The 21,226-nt window shown below is 40.4% G+C and overlaps 4 protein-coding genes across 4 annotated transcripts; 2 read left to right on the forward strand and 2 right to left on the reverse strand.

The window, feature by feature from the left end:
- Positions 1-2,642: 2,642 nt before the first annotated feature.
- Positions 2,643-6,496, reverse strand: LOC135584111 (uncharacterized). The gene is made up of 3 exons (XM_065168661.1): positions 4,339-6,496; positions 3,698-3,788; positions 2,643-3,264 (listed from the first exon to the last, which is right to left on the reverse strand). Exons 1-3 carry the CDS (start codon positions 6,376-6,378, stop codon positions 3,071-3,073), a joined length of 2,325 nt encoding a protein of 774 aa, XP_065024733.1. The 5' UTR covers positions 6,379-6,496; the 3' UTR covers positions 2,643-3,070.
- Positions 6,497-7,105: 609 nt separating this feature from the next.
- LOC135610830 (CBS domain-containing protein CBSX5-like) lies at positions 7,106-8,476 on the forward strand. The gene is made up of 2 exons (XM_065106088.1): positions 7,106-7,440; positions 7,639-8,476. The coding sequence occupies exons 1-2, from the start codon at positions 7,106-7,108 to the stop codon at positions 8,474-8,476; spliced, it is 1,173 nt and encodes a 390-aa protein (XP_064962160.1).
- Positions 8,477-11,311: 2,835 nt separating this feature from the next.
- Positions 11,312-18,664, forward strand: LOC135649893 (putative serine/threonine-protein kinase). Its single transcript, XM_065168853.1, has 7 exons — positions 11,312-11,490; positions 12,748-12,876; positions 13,285-13,400; positions 14,818-15,028; positions 15,107-15,344; positions 16,236-16,383; positions 17,856-18,664. The coding sequence occupies exons 2-7, from the start codon at positions 12,804-12,806 to the stop codon at positions 18,204-18,206; spliced, it is 1,137 nt and encodes a 378-aa protein (XP_065024925.1). The 5' UTR covers positions 11,312-11,490; positions 12,748-12,803; the 3' UTR covers positions 18,207-18,664.
- LOC135649934 (clathrin light chain 2-like) lies at positions 18,332-21,023 on the reverse strand. The gene is made up of 3 exons (XM_065168940.1): positions 20,468-21,023; positions 18,835-18,988; positions 18,332-18,758 (listed from the first exon to the last, which is right to left on the reverse strand). The coding sequence occupies exons 1-3, from the start codon at positions 20,932-20,934 to the stop codon at positions 18,420-18,422; spliced, it is 960 nt and encodes a 319-aa protein (XP_065025012.1). The 5' UTR covers positions 20,935-21,023; the 3' UTR covers positions 18,332-18,419.
- Between the last annotated feature and the right edge of the window lie 203 nt (positions 21,024-21,226).

A 21,226-nucleotide genomic window follows, 5' to 3' on the forward strand; every position in this document is an offset into this window, starting at 1 on the left:
GTCAAAATAATAGTAATTCTATACCCCTTTTTAAAGCTAAAATGTGTAGAGGGATTTCTACGTGGGTAATCTATTTATTGCAAGTATTGTATTTGTACTGGATTATTGCTGCTATTGATCTTTATGAAAACTGGTTAATTTCAGTCTTAGTCCGATCTCTCGATTCATAATTTATTATTGTCACTATTATTATTATTATTATATATTTTATTATTGTCACTATTAATAATTTATTATTGTCACTGTTAATGAGACTTTTACACGGACGGACATCTTTCGCCTTTCAACCGAAGTTTTCACCTTCCAACCGAAGTGAGATATAGGATATAAAATATAGATGTTTTGCATCTTAGGAAAAATATGTCCCTTGTCTATGTTTTTAATATCCAATGACCTTTATATTTCGTCAAATTGATGATCAAATTCGAACATATTAGATTGGCACTTGCACGGCCACTTGGTCAAACTTTTTTGGGATCTTGTGTTAATGTCATCGAGACATGTGTTTATTGTTTTTACAATTGTTAAGATAGGATGTTTTAAGATGTTTTAGATACTTTATATGTGTTTTTTCGTTGCGGATATCATATACAAATGAGATATTCTAAGATGTATCAAATAATTTAAATATTTTTAATATCTTAGACAAATATAATGAAATGTTGAGGGTTTAAAAAAAAAAAATTTTCTTTTGATGATTCTTATTGGATCTCATCCGATCAAATAATTCAGGAATTTTTTAGATATTCAATACAATAGAGGTTTCAACGGATATCTCATATCTTAATCTTTACTCATCGTAATATTTACTATATGTGTCTAACACTTTAAGTTAAATTTCGAACTGACGATGAGTCATATCGATCAGAATTTTTTTTGATTCAGTGAATTACTATCTCCATAATAATTCACTCTTCTTCTGGTCATTTAATCTTCACATCATCAATTTTTTTATCCTTCATCTTTCAAGATTTTATATGCGCTTTTCAAACTTTTCTCCGACTTGATAGAATGGCCATGTTCTAACACTTGATCTCATTCTCTAATACTGCTCAAATAACTCCTCTTATTGGATCAACCTTAGATGACTTATGATTGATTAGCTAACATCAGATTAATTTGTCAGAACAGCAATTTTAAATATTTAGTTCAAGTCAAATCAATTTTAACTGATCAAACGAGGTCTACTCAATTTGAGTAAATTTTGATCGACTAGCTCAAGTTAGGTCAATTTTGATCAATCAACATAGGTGGAGTCAATTTTGGTCGACTCAATTTTGACCAAAGCACCCTCCATTTCTTGCAAGCAAACAAAAAAAGGACATTCATAATCACTCTTCGACTTAGAATTGTCTAAAAGTCCTTACCACCACAAATGTACACAATATAAGTATTTATGTCAAAACACACAACACAAATATACACAAGTTGCTTTTGTGCTTATGACATTGATACTATTAAATAAATTATTGGGATGATAAGTTCGCCTAATTAAATAAATTATTGAAGCACTGATACTATCAACGCATCGCTTTACGCTACACAAGATGCATTTGGTTAACACAAAAAGTATATCTAAAACACCCAAGACCAAAGCCCATTTGTAGGTTTCCATTAAAGGAAATAAAAACCCTAAACCCCAATGTAACCCTAAGCATTATATTCATTGCTTAGGATAAAAATAAATAAATCACTTATTTGTGTGAAATGCATATAGGTAGAAACCAATCAAAATTGGATAAGTAGAAACCAATCGATACCTACCGAGCATGCTATACTGATTAGAGATACGAAAGAAAATTTGTTTGACATGTGATATCGATATATTATCTAAACGATATAATTTCTTTCTTAATCCAATGATTATATTATGAACGACACTATATAAAGGTATCTATGGATTTTAAAGATACATACTAACTTAATTATCGAAGGAATTTTATTAGATAAATCATTGATATAGTTTTTTTAGGAAATTAGATGTCAAATAAAGGACGTAAGATTTAGATACAAAATTTCTATCGTCTAATTTCTAAAATGAGACAAACAACATGAAATTTCTCTCTTGACACATGAAATCTATTGAGCAATTATAGACATGTCACATCGGCTACTAATTTTATTGGATATATCACATGAACAGAGCATCTAAATAATACATTTACGCATTAAATTAATGGTTACAAAAATGATACTCTATAAAAATGATATTTTTCGATAGCAAATGATACTGTAGTGTTTACAAGAATGATTTTGCTAGACAAACCATTCGTCTGTATGTTCTTTAATAGGAAGCATAGATATGAGATACAAATAAATATCTTTTGCTTTCAATGTGGATGTTTTTCACATTTGAAAAAAAATTCGCTCTTAGTCTACTCTTTCTAAACACTGCAGTACTGAGAACACAATCGTATCAATTTCATCAAATCAAATTACAGGTCAATTTCATCGAATCAAATTACTGACAAAATTTGTTTACAGCCATACCCCTACAAACAAAACAAAAAGATCACTCCTTAATCATCAAAATCATAAATAAATTATTTTATCGTGACACCGAGATCCATACTGTATCAGTAACAAAGTCTACAACAGGTTATTCATGCCTACACCCACAATGCAATACATTCTCAGCTTCATGAAGAAAGGTCATCAATTTCCACATCTGAAACTTTCTATTAATTTCTTCGCTTATTTGTTCCATAATATAACTTCCTCTCCAATGTACATGAGGTAAAATGTGAGATACGTTACAAGATTTGGAAGAAAGCTATTAGGTACTTAAGAACTGACAAGACGCCTATTAATTGGTGCTTGTTACACAACCAAATTTGTTTGCTGACCAAAAATATAGGGGAACAACAGGGTGCCCACAAAGCACCAGTCTTAACCAGGTACAGAACTTATCCTTGTTGTTAGGTCCAGCATTCACACAGTACAGGCTGCAGAACCTCGGATAATGATCAAAGGCTTCGAGGCATTCGACTATCTTTGGAGGAGCTCAAAAATCAATTCATGCACTCGAACTAAGAACCAGATGGATCTGTATCAAGAATCAAACAGATGATCACCACTGCCCATGGTGATTAAGTTCAAGTAGGCAGGAAGATAGAGCTTCTCTTGCGAGCCGATTATCTGACTCCACATAGAGCACATCTTCGAACAGGCTCTTTGCCTGTTGCAGAAGTTTCAGCTTCTCTCCTTTATTATTTCGTCGCAAATTAGATCGCTGCTGGAGCACTATGCCCCATCTGTACAAGGCTGCATGAAATACACTTGTCTCAAAAAAGTGATCTATTAAGTACTAAAACATTATGCAGTAGTATCTTAAAATTGGTATATTAAGAATTCAAAGGGAGATGTTGCTAGATCTCCACAAAGTGGTATGAATTACAGCTAACCATAATTAGACACATGCATTATGGAATATATCATGTCATCTATGCTAATGCTCAACCGCTATTTAAAGTGAGTAAAGGACTATAAAAATTATACAAAGGCAAGAAGCTTGAAACCTATTCAGCAGCTTAGTTTTATGGCCTTGTAAGGTTTTATCCTAGTCAATGAATAGAACAATCAAAGTGCCGTTTAGGATGATGAATTATCTTGAGCTCAATTCTAGAGTTGTAGTCCGGTACAAACTCTTTCATCAGCAATGTAATAAATCCAAGACTAGTGGATTATGCAATCATACCATCTGGGGCATATATATTGCTTCTAGATGTGATAGCATCAAACTTATCAATTGCAGCCATGTAGACCTTGTCAGCATCAGCAGCTGCTTCCTGTACATGGATAACAAACTTTATTATTAGAAACTACATGACACTCCAACATAATGAATTACAAGCAAACTCATGACAACCGCATAAAGCATATAACACAGCTAAACCTCACAAAATATATATATATAAAGAAGAATCTTTTGACTTGTGAAACAAATGCTGTCTAGAAAGAAACTAATGGCAAATACAGTATGCCAGACATGGCATACTGTTGTTTCCATGCTAGAATTGTGAAACAAGTTCAACTAGCTTGTCCCCGAGGACATGGAACTAGGCCTGTTCACAGGTCTGCACTGTATCTAGCATGCTTCTGTGCCTTTCATAAAAAATTACAGCAGTTCATTAATTCAATAAAAACAAAATAACTGAACCATAGAGAATTATATCTTCTTTTTCCTAACAATCAACCATTGTAACCTTTGTCAAATTTATCAATCACATAATATAGGTCTTTGGCATCAACTACAACAAATCCACTAACACCTACATACGAGATTAAGATTCATATGTAATTTTTATTCCTTCTACTCAGGGTCAGATTAATGCTTACCGGTCCAATATCTGCAATTAACTGAGCACGATAGGATAGGGCAAGACCCCAATTATAAAGGGCTCGAACATCACTCCGATCAATTGTCAATGCCATTCTGTATTTTCTTCCAGCCTCAACAAGAAGTTCTTCGCATTCTTCACAAACATCAATAAGGACAGCAGCGACATTCTCTCGGCTCATGTTGTGAATATCAAGTTTCTTTAGCCGTAAACTACATAATTTCTGCTTTAAAATGGCATCACTTTTGGATAAGAGAACTCTCAATTCTCTACTAATCTTCAACTTAAGCTCCCCATGCAGAAGATAAGTGTTCCCCAACTGACCTATAGCCAGCAAGCTCATTGGCTTCAAAGCAACTGCTGTCGAAAGTAATATTGCTGATCTGTATAGTAAGGCATCTGCAGCTGCTTCATCAGTTTGACTCTTCATATATACCCTAGATCTTCTTTGGAGTTCTGAGGCCTCTTTGACATTTTGATTAAATTCTTCATCAGTTGAAACCATCGATGATGATGATGATGACAACATAGTTTTGCCTTCTCTTACACCATCAGTTGGATGTCGAACAGATTGGTCATCAAATTTCACCTCCAAATCATTACAACTATCATCAGATTGGTCTATAAAATCACTGTCATTTTCAAGTTTATTCTTTATCTTGTTGCTATTTTGTTCAAGAGTATGCAAAGAGGATTGATCATGTACTTCAACCATTTGTTCCAATAGTGATGATTCTGCAGATTCATTAAAAAGGTCCATGCTTTGTATTTCCTTTTGGTTGGCATTACCATCTGCAGAATTATGCATCTCATTCTGCATGATGTTTTGATATTTATGCCGGAAAACCATTTTCTGGTAACGTTCTTGCTTGGTCATGAAGTGGAAACTTGTATTTAGGTTGTTAAGTACTTCATCATGTGAGGGGACACGGTTTCCATATCTCTGATCTCCAGAGTGATTGAATTTCTTTGGGGTGATCCCTGATCTACTATTTTGACCTGCCGTTATTTTGACCTTAAGCATCTCTGAAGCATCTCTTTCCACTCCTCCTAATGACAGTTCAGATTTTTCAACCTTGGAACCATCTAGCTTTTTGTAAGATGATGTATTTACACCGTTCTCGCTAATCTCAGGTGATGCTTTCAGGACAGATAATGCACTATCTTCCTTCATGGACTCTGCTTGCTCTCTGAACTCTACCTTATTGACTGCATCCTTCCCCTTTAATGGTTTCAATCCAGTGATGTTCTCCTGAAACAAGCTTCCAAATAACTGGACGAGATCATACACAATCATTCCCAATTCTCTTCTTTTACGGCTCAGCTTATAACTCGATTTCTTTCCCCCCTGTTCAGAGTCCATCTGTGAATCCACAATGTTACCTGAAGAGAAACTCTCTATCGTCACCTGGGCATGCCCCATTATCAATCTCATATGCTCGACAACCTCAACGAAGTTCTTAAGTTTGCTCTTCTCCAAACGATTTGACTTGACACCTTCCTCCAATCCGCTTCTTAAACCGGACATCTTATCATCCAATTCCTTCAGAAAGTCCCTCAAATCGTTCAATTTGTCGTCAAGATCCCAAATTGAACCACTTGCAACCCCTGCCCGAGCCACTCCAGCCGAGAATCCAACAACAAAGACCACAACCGAAAGGGGCAAAACAGCCATAGAAGAAACCCTTACCCTAGACACCGCCAAGGCGGAGAGGAACCCCAACAAGAAGAGGAAGCCGTGCTTCCCGTCGGTGATTCCCAGAGAAGCCAAGAAGCTCCGTATCGAATCGAGCGTACCCGACCTGTAGGATTCGTCGAGGAGCTCCGCGTCGTCCCATCCGCCATAGCTGGAGGGAATCGGGGCGGGAGAAGTGGAGACCGAGCAGGCAACGAAGACGGCCTTCCGATTCCGACATCGAGCGTAAGAGGAGTGATCTCTGTGGAGCAAGGGATTGAAGCGACGGAATGGATGGAGCAACTGGGGAAACAGTGGAGGCGAGAGACGGAGGAAACGAAAGGAGAGTGGAGCAGTCTCCATAGGGAGAAGATCGCATGCGAAGGAGATGGGTTAAAATGGCAAGGGAAGTACAGCGATGTCCATCATTGCCCGTGGCGTTTCATGGATTCATCTCTTCTGCAGGAAGCCGAAGAGAACCACGTCGGTAGAGCATACAGATTCGTAAAGCGACATGATGAGTCTTTAAGAACCACGCGTGTACCTACGGACGGCGGGATACAGCGCATAACGATTCGTAAAGGAACATGATGTGAGTCTTTAAGATCCACGCATGGACCTACGGACGGTAGGATCGACGCAGACGTGTAAACTTTACATATAAACCCTTGTCATGTTTTAAATTGCTTACAAGTCTAAGAAAGGGTTGATCAATAGGAACACCCACCCGTGCTTGTGGCGTTGTTAGAAGTCATCATAGCCGTCAATCTCACAGGTTCCATGATTTCGCACCGTCCGCTTGTACGTGCGGGTGGACGAGTAGCTCCGGAGGCAGGCAAAGTCACGGAGAGGGACGGTCTGAAATGAATCAAATCGGCTCAGGTAGGAACCCGAATCTTAAAGACAAGTGACCGTCGTCGCAACCTTGTTGCGACTTTATGTCGGGTCTGGAGGCGACGGCTGGCACAGCATCTCCAAAGCTTATAGACACTGTCCGAAGCCTCCCCCGCTTCCAACATCCGTCACTCCGCATGGTTTTTGACGACGCTTTGTTTCTTCTCCGTGTGTGTTTGGCGACCGCCATCGTTGCATGGCAGTGAGCTGGCTGCAGGACCGCGAGGTGGCGGACCTCTGCATCGGCAAGCCGCCGACCAGGCCGATCCCACTCTCCGCCACCGTCGGCGACGCACTCCTCGCCCTCAGGAACGCCGGCGCAGACGACCGCCTCGCCGTCTGGGCCGCCGATCGCGCCGCTCCCGAGAGGAGGGCCTGCGTCGGGAAGGTGTGCATGGTCGATGTCATCTGTTACCTGTGCGCCGAGGAGAACCTCGAGGCGCCCTGCGCCGCCCTCGGCGCGCCCGTCTCCGCCTTCCTCTTTCCCAAGGCCGCCGCCCCCCTCGTCCGCCGCGTCGAGCCCAGCTCCAGGTTCCACCCTCGCTTGGTGTTCTTTGGGCTCCGATCTTAATTGCATCATCCCGTCTTCTCTGTGGAATCTTTTTTCATGGATTATTTGTATCTTTGGAGGAATATCAAATTTTAGTGTATTCTGCCGTCGATCGTGGATTTCTTCGACAATGTTGTAGAAATTTCTCCAATTTGGTTCTTTCTTGTGGCTATCCGCAGCATTTTAGAAGCTCTCGACGCGATTTTCGACGGGGTGCAGAGCCTGGTGGTGCCCATCCGCGCCGCCGCATCGCGGAGGAAGCTCGCCGGCGGGGGAGGCTCCGCCGAGTTCTGCTGGCTGACGCAGGAGGACTTCCTTCGCTTCTTCCTTAACTCCATCTTCCTCTTCTCCCCCGTCCCCGCCCTCTCCGTCTCCGACCTCGGCCTCGTCCGCCCCGCTGCCCTGACCGTCCGCCACCAGGACCCCGCGCTGTGCGCTCTCCCCCTCATCCGCGCCGCCCTCACGGAGCAGACCTCCGTCGCCGTCATCTCCAACAACGGCCACCTCGTCGGTGAGATCTCCCCCTCCACCCTCGCCCACCTCGACGAGCGCGTCGCCGCTGCCCTCGCGGCGCTCTCCGCAGGCGAGCTGACGGCCTACATAGACTGCTCCGGCACCCTGCCGGAGTCCGCCACAAGGTCCATAAAAGCCCGGCTGAGGGAGAAGGGGCTGCTGGGCATGCTCGAGCTCCTCGAGGCTGACTTCTCTCCGCCATTCTCGCCCACGACGTCCTGCTCCTCCTCCTCCTCGTCCGACGATGAGTCCTCGCCATCGGCGGCACCGTCGAACTGTAGGAGACCGAGGCGGCTTAGGTCAGTGGGGAGCTATTCGGCGAGGATGGGGAGGCAATCAGAGGAGGCGATCGTGTGCCATCCGTGGAGCTCGCTGGTGGCGGTGATGATACAGGCGTCGACACACCGAGTGGGCTACGTGTGGGTGGTCGACGACGACTACTTCCTCGTCGGGATGGTCACCTTATCCGACATGCTTAAGGTATTCCGGGAGCAGCTTGCTTGAGCAGTACGTACGAATCTGCTGTACTGACGCTTTTGGTCCCTTCTAATTGCGCTGTGCGGGAGTCGGAGGTTAGCAGCACCAATGCAACCACATGCATGCAACCATCGCCGTCTCCTTTCTTCCCTGCACTAAGACCACACAGTCTCAAAAGAAACCCTGGTATTCTCCACGGGGAAACACGAACAAGAAGACTGCGATAAGCTTGGGCGCTCTGCGTCAGCTTTTGTCACTTGGAGCATCGTTGGTGACCACTTGGCTCCTCACAAGCTTATCGGAAGTAACTCGTTTACTTGTGTTGCCTCGTGTGACTTGCAACTCATGAACTTGGAGACAACTAACGTAATAGGGTTCCATTCGACTACAAAAACCATTCATGGATACGTTACGATCGAATCGTAATAACATGGTTTTGAGAGTCGAGGGAGAAAAGGTTCTCCTGAGCACGACAATCCCCTAAGAAACTTCGACATGGCTTAATCCGTGGAGCTCTTGAAGCTCATAGTTCTGATGCAGGAGGAGGAACGGATCACGTCGACTCTATCCTTTCCTTTGGACGGATGGCTGAAATCTATAACCTCATCATAAACAATGAACTTTATCTTTTTATCCTATCCCAACTCAAATTCCAACTTGATTAATTAATTAACTAATTAATTAATTAAATCTAAAATCAAAACTAATATTGACATCTATTTTTTCTGCCTTCCCTTATTCCTTTCTTTCGACTAGATCGATCCTAACTAAGTTTTCTAATGAAGAATGAGTTTAAATATATGTAATTTGATTCTTTTAATCCTGAATTATCTCTCACACATAAATATTTTTAACATGTATAAAAAATATAGTAAGTATATGTAACCTGATTCTCTCCTCCTTTAACAATATGAAACTATCCTCTTAATACATCTTTTCTTAATCTAATACACATGAATTGCTATAGGGGCAAGAAACAAGAAGAAAAGAAGAAGAAGAAGAAGAAGATAGATAGATAGTGTTGGTGTAAACAACCTTAAGCCGTGGCCTCGGGGTCGACGCAGTTGGGTTCAGGTCCGAATGATTGGGGATCTTCCCGAGGCGACCCTTGAGACTGCTGAAGTGGCCGACTGTGGTGGTCCGATCGCGACGGGATTTCCATTTCCTCCGGAAGGGGCTCCTCGCTTGGGTCTTTTGTGGGAGGCCTTCGTCTTCGCACCTGCACACAGGTCGGGTCGGGAGAGTTCGGCCCGACTCCTCCGACGATCAAGTCAGTGGATAGTCTTAGGGATTTTTTCTCTTCCCCTTTTTCTCGAAGTGCGAGGGTTTTTATAGTGAAGGTTGCCGTCGCCTGATGTTCCCGCTTGTAGGAAGCAGGATCGTACCCCCGGTAACGTCTGACAGCGGTGTTGGCATAGCGTGAAGGACCGAGCCTGAACAGGATGTTAATGTGCCTCGGTCGGCGTTCCAATCTGTTTGACCAGGTGTTGTCAGGTCAATCGAGGCGCAAGGCGTCATCTAGGGCAGCTGACGTTAGACCAGGTCTTATCTGGGACAACTGACGTTAGGTCGGGTCTTATCGCCATTATTACCCTCGTCAGATAGCATTATAGATTTAAGATATGTGAGATGAGTCTGATATAATCTTTGCCTTCTATTTTCTTACCACAATCAACTAATAATTTTTCTGTTAGATTCTTTCAGCACTTCTACGGCAAAGTAATATTTACTATTAAAATATATAAGTCCAGTAATCTACCTTAAGCATCAAAAGCAGTTGATGCCTCAGATGATTTATGTCTTATAATAAGACTTATTTAGATTAAATATATTTGCCCAATTTTTTTGACATCGACACATGATTTTGTTGACCTAAACCATTCTTCCATGCATAGCATTCATGTCAGAAGCTTCAGCTGAGACCACACTAAGTTGGGTGTTCAAACATCCCAACGTATAAACCAAGGGAGAGAATTGGTTCAAAACACCATTATTGACCTATGACAAAAGTTTAAGGAATAAATAATATTATATTTTCGGATGACATATGTTAAGTGTAATCCACAACTCAACAAATTTAAATTTCTATGATTAGTTTGACCCAAACTCAAAATCAATTTAAAATTCTCACCATAGTACTTGGAACAAGATTCACAAAGTTCGAAAAGAAGATGAATAAGGGAAGATGATTGAATCACATATAACTATAAAGAAAAATATTAATAGAATATTCATTGGGTAGCATATATTAGAAGAGGAGGATAATAGAATTCAACAGTGTAATATCATTACAAAGACAATGAAAACGTTTATGCTGCCTGTCAGACGTTCTTCTAGATGGCCTCATTATGCACATTTGACAAAATACCATAAAAAATATATATTATTTTTTTTCCTATGAGTGGTCAAATACCTGAATAAGGATTCCTAAACTAATGAATAAATAGATAAAATCTGGTCATAGGACGTGACTGTTGTCAAACCACTGCAAGCATCTCACCACGCATAACGGACGGCGATCTGGTCAGTGTCCACTGGATCGGACGGCATAGAACTGATGATAGGCTTCCTTTCCCTACTTTGACTTTGACCCATTCCGAGGCGAGCATTCTACGCTTCGTAATCACTTGGCTCAACAAGAAAGAGACCGGCCATCGTGACTGGATCGGACGGCATAGGATGGATGATGGGCTTCCCCTCGCTCTCTCTCTCTCTCTCTCTCCTGGCAGGCCCTGCGGTCGCAGGAATTGGTCGCTTCCTGTCGGAGATGCCTGCGATCGGGAACACCAAATCATGACGTGTGCATTTGGAAACGGCCGCTCGCCTTTCTTCTACTAATCGCAACTACTTAGAGAGAGAGAGAGAGAGAGAGAGAGGGGTTCGGTTTGAAGGAATTCCGTGGTTCTTACTTTGAACCAATCCCTCTTTGACGGCTTCAGTGCGTAAGAGTGAGAAGAATTGGTGGAGTGGAGGGGTTTAAAGCAAGCGTCGGTTGTCCATTCATGCCAACGCGGCGGAGTGGATCTTTGATCTTGTAAAAGGTTCGGTCTCGGCTCTGTTGAGTGCCCTAATACTTGCTTTTCTTCCTGCTTTTTCTACTGCGATTAGGAGTGATTCATGTTGTTCTGAGGGGGAGATCTGATGAATGGTTCTGTCGGATGTTCTCTTGAAATGGATCAGATGTTCTTTGCCGGTGGTTTTTCTGGTTTGCACTTTGGATCGAGCAAGTGAACTATTCTTTGGATGATGTGGTGGAAGCGTGCTTTTGTTGTGAGTTGATGTAGGGGTAGCTATTCAGTGGCACTTCAGAACTTTGAGCGGGCAACAGTAATGTTCTCCTTTGATCCAGCTAGGCCTTATCTGATCGGGTTAAGCATCGGGAAGTAGAAGCGCGTTTATTCTCTTACAGAATGCCGCTAGTTGCTTTTTATTCTCTTACAGATGGTGTTCTTGTCCTGTTTGCCCTTCTTAACCAAGTAGAATATCTCGGTTGTTTTTTCTTTAATGACACAAGCTATTTTTATCTCTATTTTCAGAGGAGGATGCGAGTTTAACTATATTCGCAAAATCCAAAACATCAGGAGCCCTAAGGACTACCTACTCGAGCTGGATTTTGATCCTAGCCATTGTTAGTGGTCACAATTCTAGAATGATTAATTGAAAATAGTCACTCTAATTGGGTTTTTTTTTGTAGCAATAAACACTCACTTTAATTGTTTTTCTGGGTTCAAAGTCCGCCTTCATCGATTACCCTTTGCCAAAAAAAAAAAAATGATATATGCATATCACTGTAATTGTTTTGACAGTTTATATATTTTGCTCCTCCAACAGATACTCTATCCAGTGCTGATCTTGTGTACTTGTAATAGCTAATGCTATGATTTTGTTTCATTGGACAAAGTTGTCTGTCAAAGTATAGTCTAGACTATTTGGTTCAGAGGAAGTCTGCTGATGTCCTTTGGGCTCACTTCATGAAATGTTAAATTAGAATATTACAATATTTACATTTTATGGAAGTACCAAGTCATAAAGTACCAAGTTATAAGTACCTAGTCATAAAGATACTGTTATAAAGTACCAAGTCATCTGCATGTCTCATGGTTCACTTGGATCCCACATGGATGCTGTACAGATGCACTAAATTTGGATCACATTTGATAGGATGTGCCTAAACTTTACCAGTTTACAAAGTTGATGAGCTTGTTTAAGTGTAACTTGTCTTCAAGGCAAAGTTTCAAAAATGACTTGATATAAATTAATAATATGTATTTTCACTGATTGCTCATAATTTATGGCAGGTTGAAGTAGCATATGCAGAATTTCTAACTGTTGTGGTTCATCAGACAAGTAAAACATGCGGTGTTCCTGTTTTGGTGCTTTATTCTCTCGGAAACAACATCTTATCGATTCTGAAAAGAACCTAGAGGGTAAGAAAATTTAGAAGCTTTTAGAAGCATCTTACAAGCACCAAAACAAGCTTTCCAATACAAGCTTTTTAGAAAGCTCATTATATGCTGCATGAAGGATTGTCTTTGTTTCTATGTTGGTGCTTCTCTCTGAGGTTCATTTTAATTAATTTGCCTCATGTAATATTTTAGGTAACGTCGCATGTGATTGGTAAGGCATAACATGACATGCAAAAGAAAACCACACAGTTGAAATATAGCCATGTACCTGCAATTTTTTAATTGTTCTGTTTATGGACTTTGCACCTATTTTATCCTACAATCTCTTGCAAATCCCCTGTGCATGTTTTACCAATAAGATTTTTCTTGTCACAGGATAGGTAATGTAAACTGACAGTTGTTGCTTCAAAATTCCTTTTCTCTATCCAGGGTTTTCATCAGAAAACAATCTAAGTCTTTTTTCTTACATCGAGCTAAAGTCAGCAACAGATAATTTTCATCCAAGCAACAAGATAGGCCGGGGTGGTTTTGGAACAGTGTACAAGGTACACATCAGAATCTAGTTGCTGTAGCTTATGATGTTTATTTTAAAAAAAACACAGTTTCTGTTGCAGAAATTTGCATTTTGGGCTTTATATGATTAATTGAATGTTCCTACAAGTTATTGTCTTTTAGATTCACTACGTGATCAGGCTTCTAGTTGATTCAGGGGTTCTAGGGACAAAGAAAACATATGGCTTCAGACCTAGATGTTTCATTGCATGTCTTCCTTTTTAGTGTCATAGTACTTAATTTATCAACAACAAAGGCAGACCTTGAAGATTTTCTTGGATCCTCCTTATGATATGCCTCCATATGATTTTCCAAGTACGGAAGAAAAGCTGCCCTACCACAAGGGCTTAAAGGCATGCTCAGTGACTGTTTATTATAAAGCAATTACCATTGAAGTTCCTGGGAAATTTGTTCAATGTGTCCTGTCTTTTAAAATTTCTATGTCCTGTCTTTTAAAATTTCTATATACTTTTTCTATGCAACCATGGCATCTTCTGTTTAGATTTAGGACCATAGGTTTAGCACAGAAAGCAGTATTTGGAGGGATTTTGGCCTCTGATTCCCTCTTTCTGGCATGAAATTGAGGGAAGATAACATCTTAACTGTCTTAGAATGATGATTCTCAGAGAAAACAATATTCATGACATAGACCTTGTCTTTTCTCTTGGAAGAAGCTACATTTTGCACTTGTGCTTTACCTTGCTTTTGCATCAAAGGGTTGCATCGAACAGGAATTATTTCCTTTTCCCTTGTTTGGAGAAGTTTTATGCTGATAATTTATATATTAGGTTAGGTTGAAGTAGGGTCAAATTTAGTTTCAGTTCAAAAGTCAACTGTTGCATTGGCTGTCATATTACTTGATTAAGAAGTCATTTCAGATACAAAATAAATATCCAGGGTTTTAATTCTTGTCTTTGTTAGCCTAGTAGAGTTCCGAACAAGGCCAAGGAAGGGGTGGTGCTTCTTCTTCCTGTCCTTCTCTTCCTTTTTTTCTTTGCTGTTAAATTCTACACCCTGTCTCTTTATGTGACAACAGTTTTTAGAAATTCAATACTGTTGTAAACATAAAACTTATCAGGTCTATGAGATGGGAAACATGATTGCAACTGATAGAAATATTTTAAACAGATTTGATGAATGCTCAAGAACACAAGGGAATTTTCATTATGGACACAAAAATCTGGTTGTACATTTACACCTCTGACACCGTAGAATCAACTAATAATGACTTCATTGTTTAAGTTTCCTTCATCAACAGTTCTATGATGAAAAGCTCATGTGATTTTCCCTATGAGTAGAACATTTCTTACTTTTCTTTAATTCAACCTTTATAATTTGTGCTTAGATACAGATATATTTATCATTTATGTGATGCTTCTCATTTGTTGACTCCTTTCACTCATGTATCAGGGAATTCTCAGGAATGGAATAATTGTTGCAGTCAAGGTACTTTCTGCCGACTCACGGCAAGGGGTTAGGGAATTTTTGACTGAGATTGATGTTATAACAAACATCAAACATTCAAACCTTGTTGAGCTGATTGGTTGCTGTGTCGAAGGCAGTAATCGCATTTTGGTTTATGAGTACTTGGAAAACGGTAGTCTTGATCGTGCATTACTAGGTAACTGTCATATCTTTGCAGGATTTATGATAAAATCAGCACAAGCAACTACCACTGTTAAATTCTTTCGCCTTTCAGGTTCAAACAGTGATGCAGGTAGGCTGAACTGGTACATCAGATCTGCAATTTGTATGAGCATAGCCAGGGGTCTCATGTATCTTCACGAGGAGCTTCAACCACCAGTTGTGCACAGAGACATAAAAGCTAGCAATATTCTCCTTGACAGGAATTTTCTCCCTAAAATTGGAGACTTTGGTGTGGCTAAGCTTTTTCCTGATGATATTACTCACATCAGCACACGTGTAGCTGGAACAACGTACGATTTGCTCAATTTTGTTGAACTTACCTAGACTACATTTTCTTAATTGAGTTCTAGTTGTTAGAGTGTTTCCAATGACATATTCTTTAATTCATGTTAACACCCTGTATCTTTTACAGAAGAACATACAAAAGGTCACTTGTTTAGTTATGTTGGTTGTTTAAAAATGAACACAAAACTGAAACAAGGAAAATTTGACTACAATTTTTTAGCCATCAAACACTCCATCCTATCAGATGAGAGTCTACTGTTGTAGTAAACTAGCACCGGATATGTGCAAATGCATGGTATTACACATTGGCACAAGAATAATGTAGGCTCTTAGTACAGTTTACGGGGAAAAAATATTATGCACGAGAAATAGGAAAGAAGTATAACTTCGATGTTAGGTCTAATGTTTAAAGGAAAGTACCTCATAAATATAATTTTCCTTTAAAACTGTTCTATGCATTCACAAAAGCTAAGTCAAAAACTTCTGAGAAAGGAAATGTAGTTGTTAAGTCTTTTTCAAACTAGAAATTTATTTTTCTCTTGCTTTGTCGGAAGCAACTCATGAATGGCAGAATGAACTTCAAAGTTAAAACTAAGTGGAAAAGAAGCACATGAGACAAACAATTTCCTTGTTGCAGCACATAATGGTAATATTTTCAGCGATCTTCTCTGAAATTTGATTGGTAAACATCAGGCAACAATGAATGTGAATATGAACTTAGAAAAATCTGCTTATCAAGATCACTTCTGAACATCTAAATCATCCTTAATCTTATTCTCATTTCATATGGTACTGCTTGTATGTGTAAATATGTATATTTAATTTCAGTGTATATGCTCTTCAATAGATTCATCTAATTTTCTTTTGGTACTTAATGATGGCAATATTTGATGCAGGGGTTATTTGGCACCTGAGTACGCTTTGAAAGGCCAGCTAACTAAGAAAGCAGACATATATAGTTTCGGAGTCCTTGTTCTTGAAATAATCAGTGGCAGAAGTAATTCCAAATCATGGTCAGAAATGGGGATACCACTCTTGGAATGGGTAAGGATTCATTTCTACTTGGTTTTTTATGATATTGAGATTTAATTATATTTCATATGATCTTTTTAACTTTTGCACTGCATTATGTTATTCTTTGTGGTTTAATTTATCTTGCATTAATACTGAATGAATAATTACGAATTTTTAATACAATCTTCTAGTTTGAGATAATCCGTTAGATTTTCACACTGAGTGAGAATATAGAATATGTTGTCAAATCTAAATATTTATTTATTTCCTAGCGTATGTTCATTGATTCTCCTAAAACCCTACATTGGCACAAACCTCATTTACTAACCATCCTTTAGCCATGCATATGCATATGCATATAAATCTAACTACTTGCTCAATTTCCTTTACTTTTTGTGTGTCCCCCTGTCATTGGGCTTTTATAGATTGTTCATCAACTTTTTCGAGTTAAAATATTATGATATTGGAAACAAACTCATAATCACAATCACTTAAAAGAGCAGAGAAATTCTGATACATGTATTAAACAGATACTAACTTAATGGCCATATTATATTGAAACTAAAACAAGTTAAGGAGCTGGCTATATTATACTGATTAAATGGATGATCACATGTATTGGTTCTATCACTGAAAATAAAAGTCAGCAACTCAAACCTAGAAATCTCAGAATCATATATGAGACGAAATGGGGATAATAATAGAAAAGGACAATGTGTTCTACTTATGAAAATTAAGCAAGGGGCAACTTTCTGTACATTAATATATAGAGTTAAGACTTTAAAACATGTCCAAATTTTTAGTAATTCTGACACAACTGGACTCAGACCTATCTTGTTAGGAAGATTTCAGATGGTAAACTTGTACGAACATGAGTACATGTCAGTTACATATTATTCTAACTTTTTAACTATAGCCAACTCCATTTAGAAAAGGAAAATGGATCTAGACAAACATTTTGCAGCCTGCTTGGATCCTCCACATCGTTACGTTATTACCTTGAGCATGTTCCCCCTTACCACTTATTGCTACGTTTGAACAAATTCAACAGATAAATTTTGAAAGGAAAAGAAAACTGCAAGTTCTGCTATATGATTAGCAAACACAGGCATCAACACATACCCGAAAATTTTGCACGCACACTGCTGCATTTTCAGAAGTAGAAATTCTTCCTTTTCTTGATATTGTCCTGACATTTACGTTGAAGATGTCCAAAGCTGACTTTAGATGCATAATGGATGTTGAGCAAGAAAAACAATAGAAATATGACATTTTTGTTATTGCACTTGTTTTCCTTCAACGTCCTTCTTGTCCTAGTACTTGGTGGTTGGTTTCTATGAGGCCTTCGTCAATACATATGCACAATGTGCTGTCGGTTCTCTTTCTCTTTTATGTTTCAGGACTAATTGTCTTCTTGATTACATGCTTTGCTTTCAAATGCTGAAGTTAATTTTTCATATCAATTCTGCTGATGTCAAATAAACTTGCATATGGATTCGCAGACATGGACGCTTCTTGAGGAAGAAAGGCTAACTGAGCTGGTAGATGCAGCTCTGAAGGATTATCCAGAAGACCAAGTGATAAGATACATTAAAGTGGCCCTTTTCTGCACACAAGCAGCAGCAGGCCGGAGGCCATCCATGTCCCAAGTTGTGGAGATGCTGTCCCGGCCGGTGCTAATTAATAACCAGGAAATTACACGGCCTGGCTACATGGAAGACTCCGGGAAAACTAGCCGAGGTACGAGAGCAACGAATTCCACTTTCTCCCGGTCAAAGGATTCAACAAGCCGCGACACGACCACCCCATTCTCCCTGACTCATGATACCGTCACGGAAATGTCTCCAAGATGACTGTTTTTTGCACATAACAAGTTATATATATATATATATATATTAAAAGCTAACATGCCATCACTGACCGCCACGCAAAAGATAAAAGTGAATTATAACAGAAGATTAAAAGAAAAGGATGGAAATGATTCTGAAATGGCCTCCTCGTGGTTATCATAGTATCATGGATAGTTCCCAGTACAAGTCAACATGGCACATCTAAGATGAAGCAGCTTAAGTTGAGGGCTTGCTGTTTGTTGTGGTTTCTGTAGTGGCTGCTTCCTGTTTGGTCCCGGTGGCAGCAGCTCCATCTTTAGCTGGGGCAGGTGGTGGAGGGGGCTTCAGATGTGTCGGTGTATTATGCTTAAGCTTTGCCAATATCTGACGCATTCTTGAGAGGTCAGTCGGCTTGCCAGGCTTTGGTCCTTGTACAACCACGATTGATGGCTTCTTCTCTTCTTTCTTTCCCCTCTTCTTAATGCTCGGTATCTCACGTGGTATCAGCTCTGAGATTGCTTTCCAGTAATTCTGGTCTGCGTTGGCATAGAACTTCTCCTGATCCGCCACGAATAGCTGGGTGACAAATAAGCAACAAGTTGGTCCCTGTACAACGGCTGGGTTTACAAACGAATAGTGCAAGCAATATTACCTTCTCCCTTTCTCTATTTTGGATCTTGTTTGTCTCACGGTTCAATTTCCTTTTCTCGTTGAATGCTAGCTTGTATTCCTCAGCTTCCGCTGTAATTTGATTCCGATGCTCCTTTTCCTTCCTTTCTTTCTCCTCAAGAAGGATAGCGTTTTGACTGCATGTGTGGCTCAAGTCAAGCCAATACATTTTCTTTCAACAAACTATAAAGATAATAGTATGCCACAGCAGTAGCTAAAATGTGTGCACAAGTCTCTTAAACCTTTTAACTCGTCACTGCACTGATGTGTTCAGATCTGAAAGGTAGGATCCCTTGTGAATCAAGTTTCAACAGCACAAATGACTTTGGCAAACAAAATGTTTACTTCCTTTATCTGAAACTCAAAACATCTCTGGATGCAAAACTCAATAGATAATTACCAACTTTTCCATCTAATCGACAAGACTATCTTCCTCTTAGTGAGATCAAGAGGCTAAGCGCCCGCCTTAGCACCCAAGCATGGCGCGCGAAGGCTCAAGCACCTCAATTTGGAGTTCGGGCAGGCACCTTTAATTGAGTGTCACTTAGGCGTGCACTTGGGCACCTAGCCCAAATTGATCTAAAGTAGCTTGAGTTGAACTCAAACTTGGTTCAACCACGCCATTAAACACCACCCCCTCGGTGTACTTCCCTCTCCTTAACCTAATCCAATGCTTACTTAGTGCGTGTGCAAGGCGACTGGATCTCAAATTCTCAACACATGTAGAAGCCAGCGGCTGTCATTCGTGCATAAGGCAAGCGACCCTCTGGCGATGCCTCCCCTCTCAGAAATGGAGGTACCTTCCTCTCTTTCCTCTTTCTCTCCATCCTTTTCCCCCTCCTAGTTGTGCTAGCATTCGCACTCTTCACCATGTTGTCCCCCCTCCACTCTCGTGACAGAACCTTTCTCTCCCGGTGGCTCTTCACGATTGATGGTACAACCACCTTCCTCCCACTGATCATAGTTTCATAGATTTGGACTATGCAATCTAGGAGTTTGATATTGCTCGTCTTTAGAATCCTTGGACTACATCACATCCATAGTCCTGAACCAAACCATGACATATGCTATCATAACAGCCTTGGATCCTTTCATCAGAAAGACCAGTTCATAAAATCAAATATAAACCTATCTATTATAATTCAAGCTAGATTTGAATCAGAATACAGTTGCAACTCTATTTACACTTTAGAAGTATGAAGAACTGCAATTGTTCCTCTAAACAGTATCCAATTTACACTGCACAAACATATCTATGGAAAAAACCTGTATATTCTATTATAGTACTGCTCGTTTCAGCTTGAAAAGGTTACCATCAAGTAGTACTGCTAATCTGCTACCGATTCTATCACACCCTAATCCGTGACACGCAAAGACCAAAGAATCAAAATAAAGACTAATTGAAAGCGCCAATTTCCCTGAACAATCATAAACATCAGCTTCGATTCGTTGCAGCAAAGATCAACTTCCAAATGCTAGCAACTAAACCTAATACGGGACCATAAAGATCACCAAGAGGAGCATCTTCCCAACTCTAAAGTACACCCAACAAAACCAAGAAAAATACACAAGAAATTGTAGCATCGAACAAGAGGGTCAAGCAAAGGAGGACTCACCGGCGCCATTCCCGCAGAATAAATCCTTCCTCCAGCTGCATCTCGCTCGGTGGCGGCAGGATCGGCCCGTCCGAAGCGAACGCCCCGTCATGATCCACCTCCCCGTAGGCCATCCCGTTAGGTTCGGGCACCGAGGAGAAGTCGGAAGGGTGCGGGTCCGCAAGGAACCCGTAACCCTCGGGCAACGGGGGGGAGCTGCCGCCGTCGCCAGAGACGTGGAGGACGGGTACATCGTGGAACCCCCCGTATCCACCTGATGGGTCGTCGGCGACCGGGTCCTCGGCGTCGACGTCGTCGGTAGCGGCGGCGGGCGAGAAGGAGGAGGAGACGGCGTCAAAGCGCTGGGAGGGGAGGCGGGGGTCGTAGCCGACGTAGCCGTCGTCGTCGTCGTCGAAGGGGCCGACGGAAGCCCTGACCGCCACCTCTTCGTCGTCGAGGTCGAAGACATCGTCGAAAGAAGACGACATCGCTTCTCTTTCCCTCCGTCTGAAACCCTCGACACCTTTTGGCGTCGGGTGAAGCAGAACGCCGCGGAGCGATATAAAGCAGCAGCGAAGCGATAAGAAAGAGGCGGTTCGAATGATCGCGTTTATTTTCTTTTGTTACCCCTTTTACCTTTTTATCCTAAACAAGTTTCAAAATATCGTAATTGCCCTTTCAAATTTAAAAATAATTTTAAATCTAGAAATAAATAAAATTAAAAATATCTTTTTATTATTCTTATAATCATAATAATATTTAGCTAATAACAGTTAATGG

This window comes from Musa acuminata, chromosome BXJ1-1 (assembly GCF_036884655.1).
Source record: "Musa acuminata AAA Group cultivar baxijiao chromosome BXJ1-1, Cavendish_Baxijiao_AAA, whole genome shotgun sequence".
In the NCBI taxonomy this organism is placed as follows: Eukaryota; Viridiplantae; Streptophyta; class Magnoliopsida; order Zingiberales; family Musaceae; genus Musa; species Musa acuminata.

Coding starts and splice junctions, on each gene's coding strand:
- LOC135610830 (XM_065106088.1), top strand. CDS start 7,106: ATGGCAGTGAGCTGGCTGCAGGACCGCGAGGTGGCGGACCTCTGCATC. Junction 7,441..7,638: donor CGCGTCGAGCCCAGCTCCAG/GTTCCACCCTCG, acceptor GGCTATCCGCAG/CATTTTAGAAGCTCTCGACG.
- LOC135649893 (XM_065168853.1), top strand. CDS start 12,804: ATGCGGTGTTCCTGTTTTGGTGCTTTATTCTCTCGGAAACAACATCTT. Junction 13,401..14,817: donor GTTTTGGAACAGTGTACAAG/GTACACATCAGA, acceptor CTCATGTATCAG/GGAATTCTCAGGAATGGAAT. Junction 15,345..16,235: donor ACACGTGTAGCTGGAACAAC/GTACGATTTGCT, acceptor TATTTGATGCAG/GGGTTATTTGGCACCTGAGT.
- LOC135649934 (XM_065168940.1), bottom strand. CDS start 20,934: ATGTCGTCTTCTTTCGACGATGTCTTCGACCTCGACGACGAAGAGGTG. Junction 18,989..20,467: donor ATTCTGCGGGAATGGCGCCG/GTGAGTCCTCCT, acceptor CCACACATGCAG/TCAAAACGCTATCCTTCTTG. Junction 18,759..18,834: donor AAAATAGAGAAAGGGAGAAG/GTAATATTGCTT, acceptor TTTGTCACCCAG/CTATTCGTGGCGGATCAGGA.
- LOC135584111 (XM_065168661.1), bottom strand. CDS start 6,378: ATGGAGACTGCTCCACTCTCCTTTCGTTTCCTCCGTCTCTCGCCTCCA. Junction 3,789..4,338: donor TAATTGCAGATATTGGACCG/GTAAGCATTAAT, acceptor ATCCATGTACAG/GAAGCAGCTGCTGATGCTGA. Junction 3,265..3,697: donor CAATATATATGCCCCAGATG/GTATGATTGCAT, acceptor TATTTCATGCAG/CCTTGTACAGATGGGGCATA.